The 15,361-nt window shown below is 39.1% G+C and overlaps 1 protein-coding gene across 2 annotated transcripts in view; it reads right to left on the bottom strand.

Moving 5' to 3' along the window:
• Positions 1 to 2,510, bottom strand: part of mmp16a (matrix metallopeptidase 16a (membrane-inserted)) — a 65,941-nt gene extending 63,431 nt beyond the window's left edge. Inside the window, exon 1 of one of the 2 annotated variants that reach the window (XM_077554590.1) lies at positions 2,008 to 2,510. In XM_077554590.1, the coding sequence (XP_077410716.1) occupies positions 2,008 to 2,217 (210 nt within the window). In that variant the 5' untranslated portion in view covers positions 2,218 to 2,510. The remainder of the gene's footprint in view (positions 1 to 2,007) is intronic. The other variant, XM_077554589.1, reaches the window with a different exon arrangement.
• Positions 2,511 to 15,361: the final 12,851 nt, after the last annotated feature.

The following is a 15,361-nucleotide window of genomic DNA, read 5'->3' as shown; positions in this document are numbered from 1 at the left end:
TCACTTTTAAGCGGTTGCTGTTTTTCCCCAAATTATCGGCGCAATAGAATTATTTTCTGTACCGAGTAATGCTCTTTTGCCTCTTCCACTAAAAACCTCTTCCCATTCCATCATCTCAAACTTCATGTTGCGCTTGCGATACGTTCCTATATTTTCATCAGAGCCACTAAAAGCACAAAATCCTATAAATATGGCCACCACATTTCACCTCCTAAAAAATCTGCCAAAATCTTAGTAGGTCACTTGAAAGGCGTCAACTAACAGTGCAGCAATCTTGTTCCACTATGGGGGAAATAGACAACCAAAATTTAAAATGATCAAAACCTTATTTCCTACTCTATCAATGCCAGTATCATACTAGCAGAAGAATGCTGCCTGCAGCATGTGGATGTCATTCAAATTCCTATGGCCAAAATCATGTTATTCTTTTCGACTACAATGGGTTGAAAATAGCTGAAGCAACAGCATCTCTTCTGGCTGCATCCAAGTAGTAAACTCCATTTTGCCTCAACCAACTAGAAAACCAATCAATGAATACAAAAACCAAGTGTCTGGGCACAAAGAGAATCAGAAATCAACAGTCATTTTACGTTGTTTAGATCTTAGAAGAGAGAACATCTTTGTTTAAAATAATTATCGTTGACTCCGAGAAGAAACCTTGCTTCCTTATTTTGTATCGTTAGCATTTAACTTGATAACATGCAGCATCTGGAGTAAATGTAAAACGTCTGCCTCTCAGCAGAGGAGACGGTGGCATGCCAACACTCGCAAATCACGCGGATGTGTTGATGAGCGTCAGTGGACACGCCAAAATGTCCACGTGAAAGCACGTCCGTGAAACCAAGGCTGATTTGTAAATGGACTCATGGATCTATTTAAGCTACTCCAAGGAGGTAATGAGTATTGGCTCCAAATCTCTAGTATAGGTGAACTATTGAAAAATAAAGTTGATTTAAAATGCTGATTCAGTATTAATGTTTATAGGCACATGGAGCAGGGAAGCGTTTTACAACCCATTAAAATCGCACATTGAATTAACAGTTTGGCAGGAGACTAAGCCAAGTGTTTTTTCTCTTGTGTGGTTATGGACTTCACAGTCCAAGTGCACCAAAAACACTCACAAATGAGCTCTCTAAGACTTTGTGTTGACACTTATTAATAATAGTATTGTGCATCAAAAATATTATTATTCTTCCATTCATGTTAGGTTATTTACAGTTATGTACTCACATTGCACTTTCCATTCATCCATTTTCCATCTGCCCACTGCTTGTCCTTATGAACATTTTCCCAGCTGACATTGGGTGTTTTCTATTGACAATTTCGAATCTCCAGTTAACCTGACATGCATGCGTTGGGATTATCTGGAGTACCCAAGAAAATCCATGCAAGATCTGAACCCAGAACTGAGAAGCAGACATATAAATCACGAGTACACAACGTGCTCCCAACACTTGTCAAATTGCAAATATTGGATTTTTCCCCCTTCCATATTTGAAATAGTGGACAGGGAGGCAACAGCCTTGAGACATCAATGGAAGATGATAGCACTTAGTAAGCATACAATTATGTTGCTCTGATGTCATCACTGCTGCTCAAAATCCCAAGTGAGAATTATTTGCTCGGTATGACAATTGTATTAATACTTAAGAAAACATTTCTTACTCTTCACATGGATTTTTTACTTTCATGTTAATTTCTAGTATGAATAATCATATTGTAAACACTGCATTTTCTTATTCTCAGAACTGACTGGATAACACTAAAATCATTTTTCGGTCGAGAATAAATGTCAATTATTCAACTTAGAAGTGGAAAACAGGATGATCTTATACACAAAGAGTCCATTGTTGAAACAAATAGAATGAAGCGTGTGTTGAAATACACGTGAAAGCAAACAAAAGTTGCAGATTTGGACCATGCGGGGAATCAAGACGATGCTGTTGTCATTATTCATACAGAGCGGCTTTCTTTATTGACATCAGGTGATGTCCCGCTGCTTCTTACCTCCACGCTGAACGACTGCTCCTCTCCGTTCACGGCACATAAAATCCACAGCAACAACTGAAGGCATATCGTCCCCATACAGCAGCTACCGAGACATCTCCTGCTGCGCACCGCCGATAAAACCATAGTGAGCGCCGCTGCTTGTCGCTTATTGTCTCGGCTCAAGTTTGACTCACAGTCGGTACAAACAACCCGGAGGCGGGGGGTCATAAATCCTCAGACGGCTAGCAGCAACATTGTTGATGTATCGGGGAGGGAAGCTGGCGATGTCGGGTGGAGGTTCCCTTAAATTAACCTGGGGTCGGTGACGATAAGCTGTTAACGACTGCCAGCCGCCTCCCGGTGCCGCCGTGCCCGGGTCAGTCCTCCGGCGTCTCGGCTGTTGTTCCGAGCCTCCAGACCCTTTTCTGCCTGGCGCGGCATAGCTGCTCGTTTTCAATTGCGCTTCCCACCCGGTGCGCATGCGCGTCTCCAGCAGACACGATGAGCGCCCCCCATCCAAATTGTGTTAAACGTCCATAAAAACAAAACACTCCTGACAGCGAGCGCGTCACGCGCAACGTGCTGTGTTCGCTGTAACAACAGGAGGATTTGACCTTACTTACCCAACACTTTAACACACAACCGCACACATACTAGCCTTTGTTGATTAGTTTTTGGTGCATGTTCTATTTGAGCTATTTCCCCCCAAATCACATAATATAACATCAATAGGCTGTTTAAAACAAGCAATTACACAAAAAGTGAGTTACTCGTGATTTACAATGCATATATTTATATTTAGCAATAAAAAAAATCGCATTTTCAAAAGCGTGTGTCCATTTGTGTGGGTTATGCACTATTTTGATTATTGCCATTTTCATTTAGATCCTCTTAATGGCCACTAGAGGGCATTGAGTGACTCCATTTAATTCAAGCAACTCACATGACTTTCATCACCTCATATAACAAACAGGATGGGATTATCAGTGGCGGTTCTAGACCAGTTTTACGGAGGGAGCCCAGCTTCTCGCTAACATCTTATCACGCCCACAACAATTGATTGTTACAATAAATGTTTTTTATATACTAAATTGCTGGAATGTTGTATATTTAATTATTACATATATATATATATATATATATATATATATATATATATATATATATATATATATATATATATATATATATATATATATATAATTATATAATAATTAATTATATTTAAACAATACTTTTTTTTCTACATGATGAATGTACTGTTTTTTGTTTTGTTTTTGGGGGGGGGGTGAGAGAGGGGGCACAATGCAGGAAAGGGAGACAGATGAAGATCTTGAGAGTGAGGGGGCTGAGAGTGAGATACAAGCAGAGTACAGAATGCTGAGTCAAGTGTTAAGTTCTGTCTTGCGTTGGTGCTAAAATTGTAATAATTTTAATACCGTATAATCTTTGTTTAGAGCAGGATGCACAGACGGCAAACTGACTCCTGTTGTCTTCCAAGATGGATATTAGATGTATTAATCCACATAAACTGATATTTTATTGACTTGCCTTTTAAAGGCAAAGCAATATTCACATCAAGGATCTTTTCACAAAATAAACAGTGTATTCTGTATTCAGTTCACTTGCAAGTAAAAGTAGAAACCATGACCTCTGGCCTGGTAAAAAAAAAAAAGTACAGACTATTACGCTAAACAGTGAAGCAATGGTGTTAATGTTTTATCCTTTAAATGTTAGTTGGCTGACTTGCATTTTCTCTTTCTAACTTCCTCTCAGTCCCAAACTGCCTCACATCCACTCCTCCTTCTCCTTAATGATTTCCTCTCACACTCAACAATCCTCAATACCCTTTTGGAAAGGTTCTGGCCCGTTCCAACTGGTCCACCCACCAGTACGGAGTCTTGCCAAGATTCTCAAAGCCTCTCCAAACACGACTCTGTCTCATAACTGCTGCATCTGCTCCTGGTCAGACCTTCTGGATCTCCTGGCAGCATAAAAAACAAAGTCTTCCGTCTGTCTTCCGTTTGGTTCTTCACACAGAGGAATAAATTAAAAAAAAAAAAAAAAGTCGGAGGGGAACAGGAAGAGAGGCTAATGATCCATATTGGAGCTGTTAATAAACAACTCTTCCAACTGGTGTGTATTTTTCAATATCAGCCCTAATCAAGATTTAGTTCCTAATGTTTCTATAAATTATGTTAGGATTGGAATATCATCAGGCCATGTTCTTGTTACAAAACCATAACATTGAAAATAACAGTTTAATTCAGGCAATGATTTTCTGTACTTGCGTTAGTGTTTTCCTACCTTGCATTATTATCCACATTGTCTTTTTTCCGTGAAACCATAAAGGCCACATAAATATAACTCACTTTTAATATTTCATGCATCCTATCATCAAAACAAAACAAATTCAACAATACAGGATCCGAATATTCTCTCAGAAGCGAATGATACAGGAAGTCAACACATCTGGCTCGCTACTCATCACTGAAGTAATTGCAATCCCTCCCAAGACCTATTTTACCTATTCACAAGGCGGACTGCTTCTGGAGCCATGACGCCAGCGTCCCTGTCATGCGACTGCGGTGGCGTTTGTTTAAACAAATGAGCAATTTAGGTGTAAAAATAACTTTACGACCATCACCATCACTGCCAACAGACACCGCTCTGCCAGTAAAATTATGTTTTCATTTGCCTAATTTGTCTGATCACAGCAACTCACTCAACAGCGCCCGGTTTAAACGTTTTAACAGCTTCCACTCTTCTTCTACTTTCCACATTATTTTACAGCGTGTTTGTGAGAATGGTTGTGAGAAGGCCTTTTCTGTAGTTTTGCCCGAAGGTGTTTTGATGGGGGGTCAGCGCCTTCAGATTTCTCCAAATCAAACTCATCTAAGAATGCCTTTATGGACCTTGGGGTGCAATCATGCTGGACCAGGAAAGGCTTTTCTCAAAGAAATATTATAGTTAATCCTTAAAGTTTTGTCAAGAAGCTGAATCATTATCGCGCTAACGGCTGAAGAGAGAATCCTAGGACGTCTGTGTCGCCATTAAAGTCAAGTTTACCGAAACAAGAGTGCACTTCTCTGTATGTGTATCCCGGCATCACAGCCGAGCTCAATGACTTTAAATCTCATCATGATGGCTTTAAATCTCATGACATCTTTAAATATCATTGTGATGGCTTGAAATCTCGTTGTGACGGCTTTAAATCTCATCATGATGGCTTTGCATCTCGTCGTGGTCGCTTTAAATCTCATAGTGATGTCTTCAAATCTCGATGTGACAACTTCAAATCTTGTTGTAGCGTCTAAATCTTGTCGTGATAGCTGTAAATTTCATTGTGAAAGCTTTAAATCTCCTCATGGTGGCTTTAAATCTTGTGACGGCTTGAAATCTCGTAATGGCTTGAAATCTTATGACGGCTAGAAATCTCATCATGATGTCTTTAAGTCTTGTCATGGCGGCTTTAAATCTCATCATGATGGCTTTGCATCTCGTCACGATCTCTTTAAATCTCGTCTTGGTGGCTTTAAATCTTGTGACGGCTTTAAATCTCGTTGTGATGGCTTGAAATCTATTGAAGGCTGGACATCTCATCATGATGTTTTTAAATCTTGTTGTGGCTGCTTTAAATCTTGTCGTGACATCTTTAAATCTCAATGGCTTTGAACCTCATTGTGAAAGCTTTCAATCTCGCCATGGTGGCTTTAAATCTTGTTGTGATGGCTCTAAATATCATTATGATGTCTTTGTCTCATTGTGCGTCGTGATGTCTTCAAATCTCGTCGTGACAATTTAAAATCTCGTCGTAGAATCTTAAAACCTCGCCGTGATGGCTTTAAATCTTGTGATGTATTTGCATTTTGTCATGATGTCTTCAAATCTCTTTGTGATGTCTTCATCATGACAACTTCCAATTTTGTAGGAACGTCTTTAAATCTTGTCATGGCTTTAAATTTTATCATGATGGCTTTAAATCTCATCGTGACAGTTTTAAATCTCACCGTGGTGGCTTTGGATCTTGTTGTAAAAGCTATAAATCTCATCATGGTGGCTTTAAATCTTGTGACGCTTTAAATATCATCATGATATCTGCATCTCGTGATGTCTTTAAATTTCGTGTCAACTTCAAATCTCGTCGTAGCATCTTAAAATCTCATAGTGATGGCTTTAAATCTTGGCATCTTGTCATGATGTCTTCAAGTCTCTGTGAAGTTTTCCTCTCGTGACAACTTAAAATCTTGTAACGTCTTTAAATCTTGGCACGGCTTTAAATCTCATCGTGATGGCTTTAAATCTCGTCGTGACCGTTTTAAATCTTATTGTGGTGGCTTTAAATATTTTTGTGACGGCTTTAAATATCATCATGACGTCTTTAAATGGCGCCTTTTTTTGTTGGGTGACCCTAATATCTGGACATTTTCAGTGATCTTTCAGGTTGGCTATGAGATGAGGAGGGAAACCATGCTATTAAGAGACTCTGACCTGCATGCAGCCATCCGTTTTCTATGGCGCAGGTCGTTATGGGGCGTAGCAGGTGAGCTTTAGCCTATTAAAGCTGACTTTGGGCAAGAGACAAGGTACGCTCTGGACTGGTCACCAGTCACTGTTGCTTGGTGTGCACAAAAAATGGTAATTTATATCCTTAATTAACAATGACAGGGGCTATAGTAGATATTTTGGAATCCCAAATAGGGTTAAAAAATTTTGCTGTGTGGCAAAATAGAAGAAAATAAATGATTTATGAAGTTGACATAATAGCTGACACATTAAAGATATTTTAAACACTTTTATTACCAAACAATTATCTGTAATTCAGGCCTTTGGAAGTTGGATGATGGCAATTGAGGTCGAGAAACAACCACATTAAATTACCGAATAAACAATACTGAGCTCTCCAGAAAAAAAAAAGAGAGAAACAACCACAACTCTGCACAAAAATGTTTCCGAGCAGCCACTCATTGCCCTAAAACCTCTGATCTCTGCAAGTGAACTCGGCAGCGAAATTGGGAATTAGGTCGTTTGGCTCTGTTGGCGAACTCTCTCACTTCTCAGTCTGACTCAGTGCGGCCAACAGTTTGTTTGTTGAACTTGTGCTTGTGGAGGCACGGAGGGGGTGGGGGTGCAGAACTGATGCCATAACAGAGCTAATGAGCTCAATTGGACAAACGAGGCGGGGATTTGCAGCGCCAAGGCAATGACCGCGTTCCATCCCTAACAATATTGTCCATGCTGTAATTGTAGTCACTGGTTTGAATGTTAATGTTCAGTAGCGAGTTTTTTTTTTTTTTTTACATAATCCCTACAGTAAGTCATACAGTAGTTTGACTGATTGAAAAATATGTTCAGCAAAATTAAAATTGTTATATTTGTGCAGTGAGCTGCTTTAGTTATCATCATTAAATTGCCTAAAAAGCATAGAGTTGCGGTACATGAACATTATAATCCTCAGATTGGAGGATTTATTTATGTACTGACAGAAAAATAAGCAATGATGCAACCGAATGCAATCTCTGCGAAAGGGATGCGGCGCACACACATACTGTACGTCTCCCTCACGACACTTGACAGTTTGTCTTGTGGGTCAGGGTCAAAGCAGCAGGTGATGCTGTCACATGCATGTGTCTGAGTTGCCTTGCAGTCATTAAAACAAGCTGTTCTATTTCGACACGAAACACTGTATTATTACAAAAGAACCTCTGAAGTCAAAGGTCCTTACAATCATACAGTTTGAACAATATTGTGATTAATGACCATCCACAGCTTTACAGTAAATGCTAGGGTTGTCAAAATGTGTGTGTTCATTTTGAGTTAATTTAAAGTTTCTTTAACGCCACTATCTTTTTTATTACGCTGATTAATGACCGCCCCTTACTTAGAAAGCCTTTACTGGGGAAAATCCAGTCGCAACGCAGCAGACACGTCCAGGTCAACATTTATCAGTAATAAATTTAATAATAATGCATATATCTGTGGAGACTGGGGTTAATATGTATTTTACAATTTTTTAAATGTGCAAAATTTCACAAGTAACTTCATGTTAAAGATTAAATAGCTCTTAATAGGAAAAGAAAAATGGACTGAGCTGTCACCAACGCCTTACAAATGCAATTATGCCATCTAGTGGCAGAAAAATAACCTCAACACAAATCAATATCACACGTTTTTTTTACAGTACAGTACATCTTTTTAATTTTAACTAAATTTTAAGAATTATTATGAAATTACTGTATCAATGACTAAAAGATGCAGCCATATTTCTATTAAACATTTTTTCCACTTTTATGTTAACAAGACTATAAAAACTTGGGGAAAAGATTTCATTGTACATTTAGAACAGTTATACCATTTGTAATTATTCATGAATTAACTGTTGAAGTCATGCGATTAATTACGATCAACATTTTTAATCACCTGACACCCCTAGTATATACATCTCAACACTTAAAAAAAGTCATCCAATACCTTTAGACAGGTTAGTTTAGGTGTTCAATTTTTTACATTCAAATCTTGACTTAACCAACAGCAATGTTACTCCAGCCACTTCGAAAAAAGAATAACACGTAGAATAACCTAACATAGCATGGAAAAGTACAGCTTTAAAGTGTTCCTGCGTGACACGAGTATCCGCCCAGAGCCAAGAACCAATTTGGTGCACACAGGAGCCGGCTGCAAGAATGGCTTGCGGGAGCGATAATCAATCATAATTGCTCAGACTCGGGCGATAAGTGAATTGCTCATCTTTCTGCAGTGGCATTCCCATCACGGCTGAACTTGTAGCATTCAGCTTTTATTCTGCAGCATGTTGAGGTGGACAAGAAGTGAACTGAGGCGGACGATCCATCACCGAGGATTTCCACCATGACATAGATGCAACATTAGAAAGAAGATCATATATCATATATAGCACATAACCTGATGTTTGTGTAGAATAATAGGTCAGAGCCACCTCCTAATTCCTCCACCACACATACCTTGACATTTAAGACGAGGGGTCTGATATTGTTCGACCCTCACTGGTAAATTATTAATCAGTTGGCAAACATCACTCTCCCTGTGTGTGCATGACATTCTGTTCTTTTTCACCACAACACCTCCAAACTGTTGACACTAACTATAAATAACACATGCCTGGCAGTCATTCACTCATATATTTTTTTTTTCCTGTTTTGCCCCAAATTCAGATTATCGGCCACAACAATGTCTAGATAACCAATTGTTATGCAAGAATGCAAATTTGGAGCTGTTTTTAAAGGCAGATTTAAAAACAGCATGAAACTAAATTTTAACGACGCTTTGTAAGGTCAATAATAATAACGCAATTTCATTTATAGATGCCTTTCTAAGTACTCAATGTTCCTGTACTAACAATGAGAAGATAAACAAAAAAACAATGATGGTAACACTAACGTCTTCTTTTTTTCTTTGCCCTTAACAAAGCAAAAGTCAGTTTGTTGAGTTAGATCTGACAGCTGACAAATTTTTGGGTGCGGAATCCAAAACTGATCTCAGATTTTCCTCTATCGCCGAAAGTAAAAAATAAAAATAAATAAAAGAAATAAATGAAAAAAAGAATATGAAATAATGTACATACAGTATATATAAAAACACAAAAACACTGAGATAGAATAGTTACAAGCTTTGAAAAAAACAATACAAAAAAGCATAAAATGAAATAGATCCTCTCAGCTCCCAAAAACAAATAAAAACGTTCGATTTTAAATATTTTGATGGTCCCAAAAACGTATTTATATATATATATATATATATATATATATGCTAAAGCATAAAGAAGGCTTTGATGCAGCCTCTGACCTGAAGATGTCACTTAAAGCAATAGTAGTTGTTACAAAAAACGGCCAGCAGGTGGCAGCAGAGTATAAGAGACCAACCAGAGCCATGTTGCAAAAAGCTTTTTTCCCCACTGTTTTGAACATCCATCCATCCATCCATTTTCTTAACCACTTTTCCTCACAAGGGTTGCGGGGGGCACTGGAGCCTATCCCAGCTGGCTTCGGACAGTAACCCTGAACTGGTTGCCAGCCAATCGCAGGGCACTGTTTTGAACAGGTTTGTGAATAATGATTAAACTTTAATCATAAGTTCAGGGTGCTTTTGGAGCATTTAGCACAGCCCGGGTCAAACTGATCCATTTCAACGTTAACTCATTCACTCCCAGCCATTTTCACTGAAGCAACCCCCTTTGCTCCCGGCTGTTTTACTGGATTTTGACTGATTTTGCAAGGCCCAAAGAATATTGTGCTCTATTGCTATAAAACATACCATTACCAAACAAAAGATTAGAGTCTCTTCTTTTTATCCATTTCTGTTTTGTAGCAATTAGCATTAGAATATAGCTAAGTTTCTTCATTATTCACAAATCTGTTTAAGACAGTGGGGAAAAGAGCTTGTTGCAACATGGCCCTGCTTGATCTCTTATACTCTGCTGCCACCGGCTGGCCGTTTTTTGTAATAACTACCATTGCTTTGAGCGACCCCTTCAGGTCAGAGGTTGCATCAAAGCCTTCTGTGTGGTCTAGCATAAAAATATAAATAAAACATAAAAAAAATTATAAATACGTTTTTGGGGCCATGGCAATATTTAAAATACAACTATTTTATACGTTTTGGGAGCAAATGAGTTAAAGAATTACAAATATTTCATATTTCATGATGAATCTTGTTAAAAATGGTTCATTTTGAAATATTTGCAATGGAAGTGTTGAATAATGTTTGAATGTGTTTTCATCAAATTGACCCGGGAACATAATTGCTGTTCGAGAGAAACCAACCTAACAGAAGGGTTAAGTGAAAATGTAACATGTCTAATTACGATGTGACTGAAAATGCTGGTGCAATACTTGGCAAAAAATAAATAAAGGCTATCGTCACTGCTATATGTATGCATGTAAAAGTTAATATATGAGGTCAGCAGGCGGGTCGACATCCACCAGGCCCACCAAAATTACAGATGGACAGATAGATAATAAACTTCATATGTACGGTATAACCAACAGCACACAAGCATTGTGGATTAGATAATTACAGTTGTGTGCAGGTGGGAAAGTAATCCTTTATCGGTGTGTTTGGGTTGTATGAAGTGCACAGTGCACGTCGGCAATATCCCTCGAAGGATGATGAGTCGGCCCCAGATGAGCAGCTCTCAGCCTATCAAAATGCCAGCGGAATCACCGCTGTTGGCATTCCGTACGACAAATAAATCTATCAACTGGAGGAGAAGATGTATTCATTTGAAAGGTCACTCCTGTCTCCAGCAGACAGCTGAAGATATTTGCAAAATGTCATTATCTATAAATTGAATATTTGGAAGTTGCAGCTTGTCCAGACAGTGAAAAAAATAAACATATGAGGTGCGTCAGAAAAGTTCCAAACCCGAACTGTAAATTATTAATGTATATATATATTTAGTATTTATTATTACTTTTTTTTTTTTTCTGGAACCCTAAATTATTACCGTAGTTTTCTCCTTCAATGTCGGCACGATGATCAAACAACAAGTCCACAAAAAGCTCATGTGGCATTTGCTTTGTGGAACAATTGTAGTTTAGATTTCAAACACTGTACAGAACAGTATATATTTTCTGACACAAATTTTACATTCCAGCCAGATAAGCCCGCCGTTTGTACTGCTAATATGTTTGGATAGGAATGAGAAATATATTGTAAGTATAATCAGATGGAGTTCAGGCAGTTGTTTTGATGTTCATTATCTGGTTTCTGTTTGTCTGAGTGCAAGAATGACATTCACAGCAGCAATTTCATATCCATGTGTGTATTCTGCTCACCCCATGGACTTGAGGCACACTGTGTTCATTATCGCCATTAATCCCCATTATAGAAACCAAACAGTAATATCTGCCTGGAACAATTCTTAATTGCTCCCATTCTGTTTTGTAATGAATCTAATGACGGCGCTCCTCCATTGGTGGCGTGAGCTGCCGAGCCAAACAGCTGTTGGCATCAGCATGCTATCTTATCAATGCCGCGCATCGCTGCGGTTAATATTACACATTCGGCCCCAGTATGAGATTGCTTCACGTGGGAGTTGAAAACTGAATTTAAAATGGTGACGGGCAATCACAGCATGAGGAGTAATCAAAAGCTAATAACCACCCAGGCAGCTCATCTGCTCCATTTGGACTGACAGGTGCGGTGGCGGTATCTGATTGGGTCATTTACGGGTAGTCTGCATAGCTATTGTCAGGTGAAGACAGGCTGGATGTTCCAAGGGTGAATGGCGCAATCACGACGCACGAACCTCTGCAACATGGCTGCTGCTGCCAGCGTGATCGACTTCGAAAGTGTTTATTCGATATCCTTGATGTCCATCTTAAGGTAATGTGTACACTGTATTTGTAAATGCTCTTTGGTTTCAATTACTAGTGCCATTTTTGGCATTATAACATAAACAAAGTTAAGTTGTTTTTGACCCAACTGTTTTTAGAGTGTTCTATTAACATTATAAATTCTACACTCTAAAAACAGTTGGGTCAAAAATAACGCAACTATGGGTAAAAAATGGACCGATCCTCTACTTGGGTCAATTTGACCCAACTTTGAGTCAAGAAATGGGTCTTTTAGTGTAAAAAAACCTCATAAATATTGGTTAGATCCTTTACTTGGGTCAAAAAATTGGGTAATTTTGTATAAAACAACCCAGAAAGTTGGAACATATTGACCCATAAAGTGGATTGGTCCATTTTTGATCCCTAATTGGGTTACTTTTAACCCAACTGTTTTTAGAGTGTACTAATAACATCAAAAACTTTATTTCTAGTGCAGTGTTTTACTGGTAACATGTCGTTATGCCATAGTTGTTCTTCTGGTGTGCAGAAATTTAAAAATAAAATAAATAAATTAAAAAGTCATTACTTTTTTTTCTTCTTTTTTTTAAGAAGACCGTTTCCACCAGTGGATTTTTAAAATAGTTTTTAATTTTTTTTTTATGTATAAAGCCATTTCTGTCAGATTTTTTAAAGTATTTAAAAAAAAAAGTTAAAACAAAAAGTAAAAGGGAAAAAAGACAAATATAATACTTTCATAAAGTAAACTTTTAGATTCCCATTGAGTGCGACATGGACTTGTTTTAAACATTGCTTGCCTATGAGGTCTGACAGTTGTGTTTTTTTAATGGCATAAAAGTATTGAAGCTTTGAATGGAAAAGATCTTTCCAAACTAAAAAAAATAATAATACACAAAAATTTCACTAGCGTAAATGGGCTTTTGAAAGTATATTTAAAAAAAAAAAGACCAAAAAAAACTTTTATTTTTTTTCTCCCACTGGTGGAAATGGTATTAAAAATAATTGGCTTCAATAGAAATGTCATAGTGGAAGGCACTAGTGTGTGTGTGTGTAGGGGGGGGGGGGGGTTAGTAAGACAGCCATTCTACTACAATAGTAGTTTTACAAAGTACCGGTACTAGTGTTCTGAATTGTCTTGGCAGTGAAGACAAAGTGTGTACTACTCTTCAGAAAAGTAAATCCAAAGGTGGTCTAGAGGCACCAAATTTTATGTACTACTATATAGCTAACCAGCTACAATATATCGTTCTATGGGCGCAACCCAACAGAGATACTAACTGTTGGCTGGAACTAGAACAGAAGGATTGTAATGACCTCAGACTTCTAGATTTACTCTTTATTACAACATCAATTAAGCGACATAATTGTTTTAAAAACCCAATGATTTCCGCCACCCTGACTGCTTGGTGGAAGGCATTAGAAATTACAAAAGCCCAAGTGGAGCCCTGTGGGCTTTCTCCCCTATGGCATAACCCTGACTTTCGAATTAACAACCAATCGTTTTATTTAGGTGTGTGGGAGCAGAAAGGAATTACACAGCTCCACCATCTCTTCTCAGATAATATGTTTATATCATATACATCGTTGCTCCAAAAATACAAAATAACAAACGGAAATTTTTTACATTATCTGCAAGTTAAAAATATGATAAAGAAACAAATTCCAACACTTCAGGGTACACTCCAACCGCCTGGTTTAGCTGAAGATATTACCAAGCTTTCTCCGACAACAACAAAAAAACTTTCAAAAATATATAAGTTACTTTCATAAACGGATAAAATGTCTTTACCCATCTCGAAATGGGAGACAGACTTGTCTATAGCTCCGGAATCTGACTTTTGGATTCAAGTTTGTGAAAATGTATTTAAAATGACAAAACACACAAATTTACAACTTATCCAATATAAAATTATCCATAGAACATACATTACTCAATATATGATGAAGAAAATGGGACTCTCCGACTCCGACATTTGTCTCCAGTGTTTTCACTACAGACACTTATTTTCATGCTTTATGGTTATGCACTCCGGTTATGTATTTCTGGACTAAAGTCTTAGAAAAACTTTCCGCTATCTTGGACTATAGGATACCTTTATCTCCAAACTTGTGTTTGCTAGGTGACCTAACAACAACTGACTTACCACACAAACAATTTCAATCTACACTTGTAGCCCTTACTATCGCAAAAAAAAACAATTCTTGTTAACTGGAAAAATAAACAAACTCTGAATATCGACCAATGGTCTAACCTCCTCATAAATCACATTTTAATGGAAAAAATATCGGCCTCAAATAAAAAACAAATATCAAAATTTATAGAAATATGGTCTACGTCTATAGAATATTTTAACCTAATTCTGGTTATTTAATTCTGCCTGTTAGCGAGAGCCACCACATCGTGATAACTTACATTGATGTCTCTGCATTTGACAGTTTGTAACTAATGGTTGTGTTTTTATAGTCAGGAACCCAGTTGCTGCCAACAGGATCGAGCAGATTCACCTCCAATGGGCACTAAGGGCTAATATTCGGATTCACTGCATGCCAGGGGACTAACTCTACAGGAGCTGTCCCCCCCTGGCTGGGCGTGGGCGGGTCTGCCCCTCTGTTGGCTGCTGGGTGGCGGCTGCGTCTTGGTCGTTCCCTGGGTCTCGTGGGGGGTGCTGTGTTGCGGGGCTCTCCCTGGTGTTCGGGGCGGCGCCGCCCCGGCGCGGTCCGTCGCTCTGGGCCCGGCGACGCGGGTCGGGGCCTGTGGGCCGCCGGGGTGCCCCATGGTTCCCTCTCCCCTCCCCCTTCCTCCCCCTTGCTTCCTGTGGGGGTTGTGGGCCGGTGGGGTGCCTGGTGGGCCTGCAGTGCCCCGTCCTGTTGCGTTGGGGGCGCGGGCCGCGTTGGGGTGGGGGGCGGTCCTGCTCCTGGGTTTGCTCTCCGGCCGGTGGCCCCTGCGGGGCCCGGGGGTCGTCCTTTGGCGCTGCCGCGGCCTGGGGGGCCCTGAGGTGTTGCGCTTGCTCTGTCCTGGCGGGGGTCGACGGCTCCCCTCT

The sequence above is a fragment of the Vanacampus margaritifer genome, chromosome 20 (assembly GCF_051991255.1).
Source record: "Vanacampus margaritifer isolate UIUO_Vmar chromosome 20, RoL_Vmar_1.0, whole genome shotgun sequence".
Taxonomy (NCBI): domain Eukaryota; kingdom Metazoa; phylum Chordata; class Actinopteri; order Syngnathiformes; family Syngnathidae; genus Vanacampus; species Vanacampus margaritifer.
Note: the sequence above shows the minus strand (reverse complement) of the source record. Positions and strands in the feature narration are given on the sequence as shown.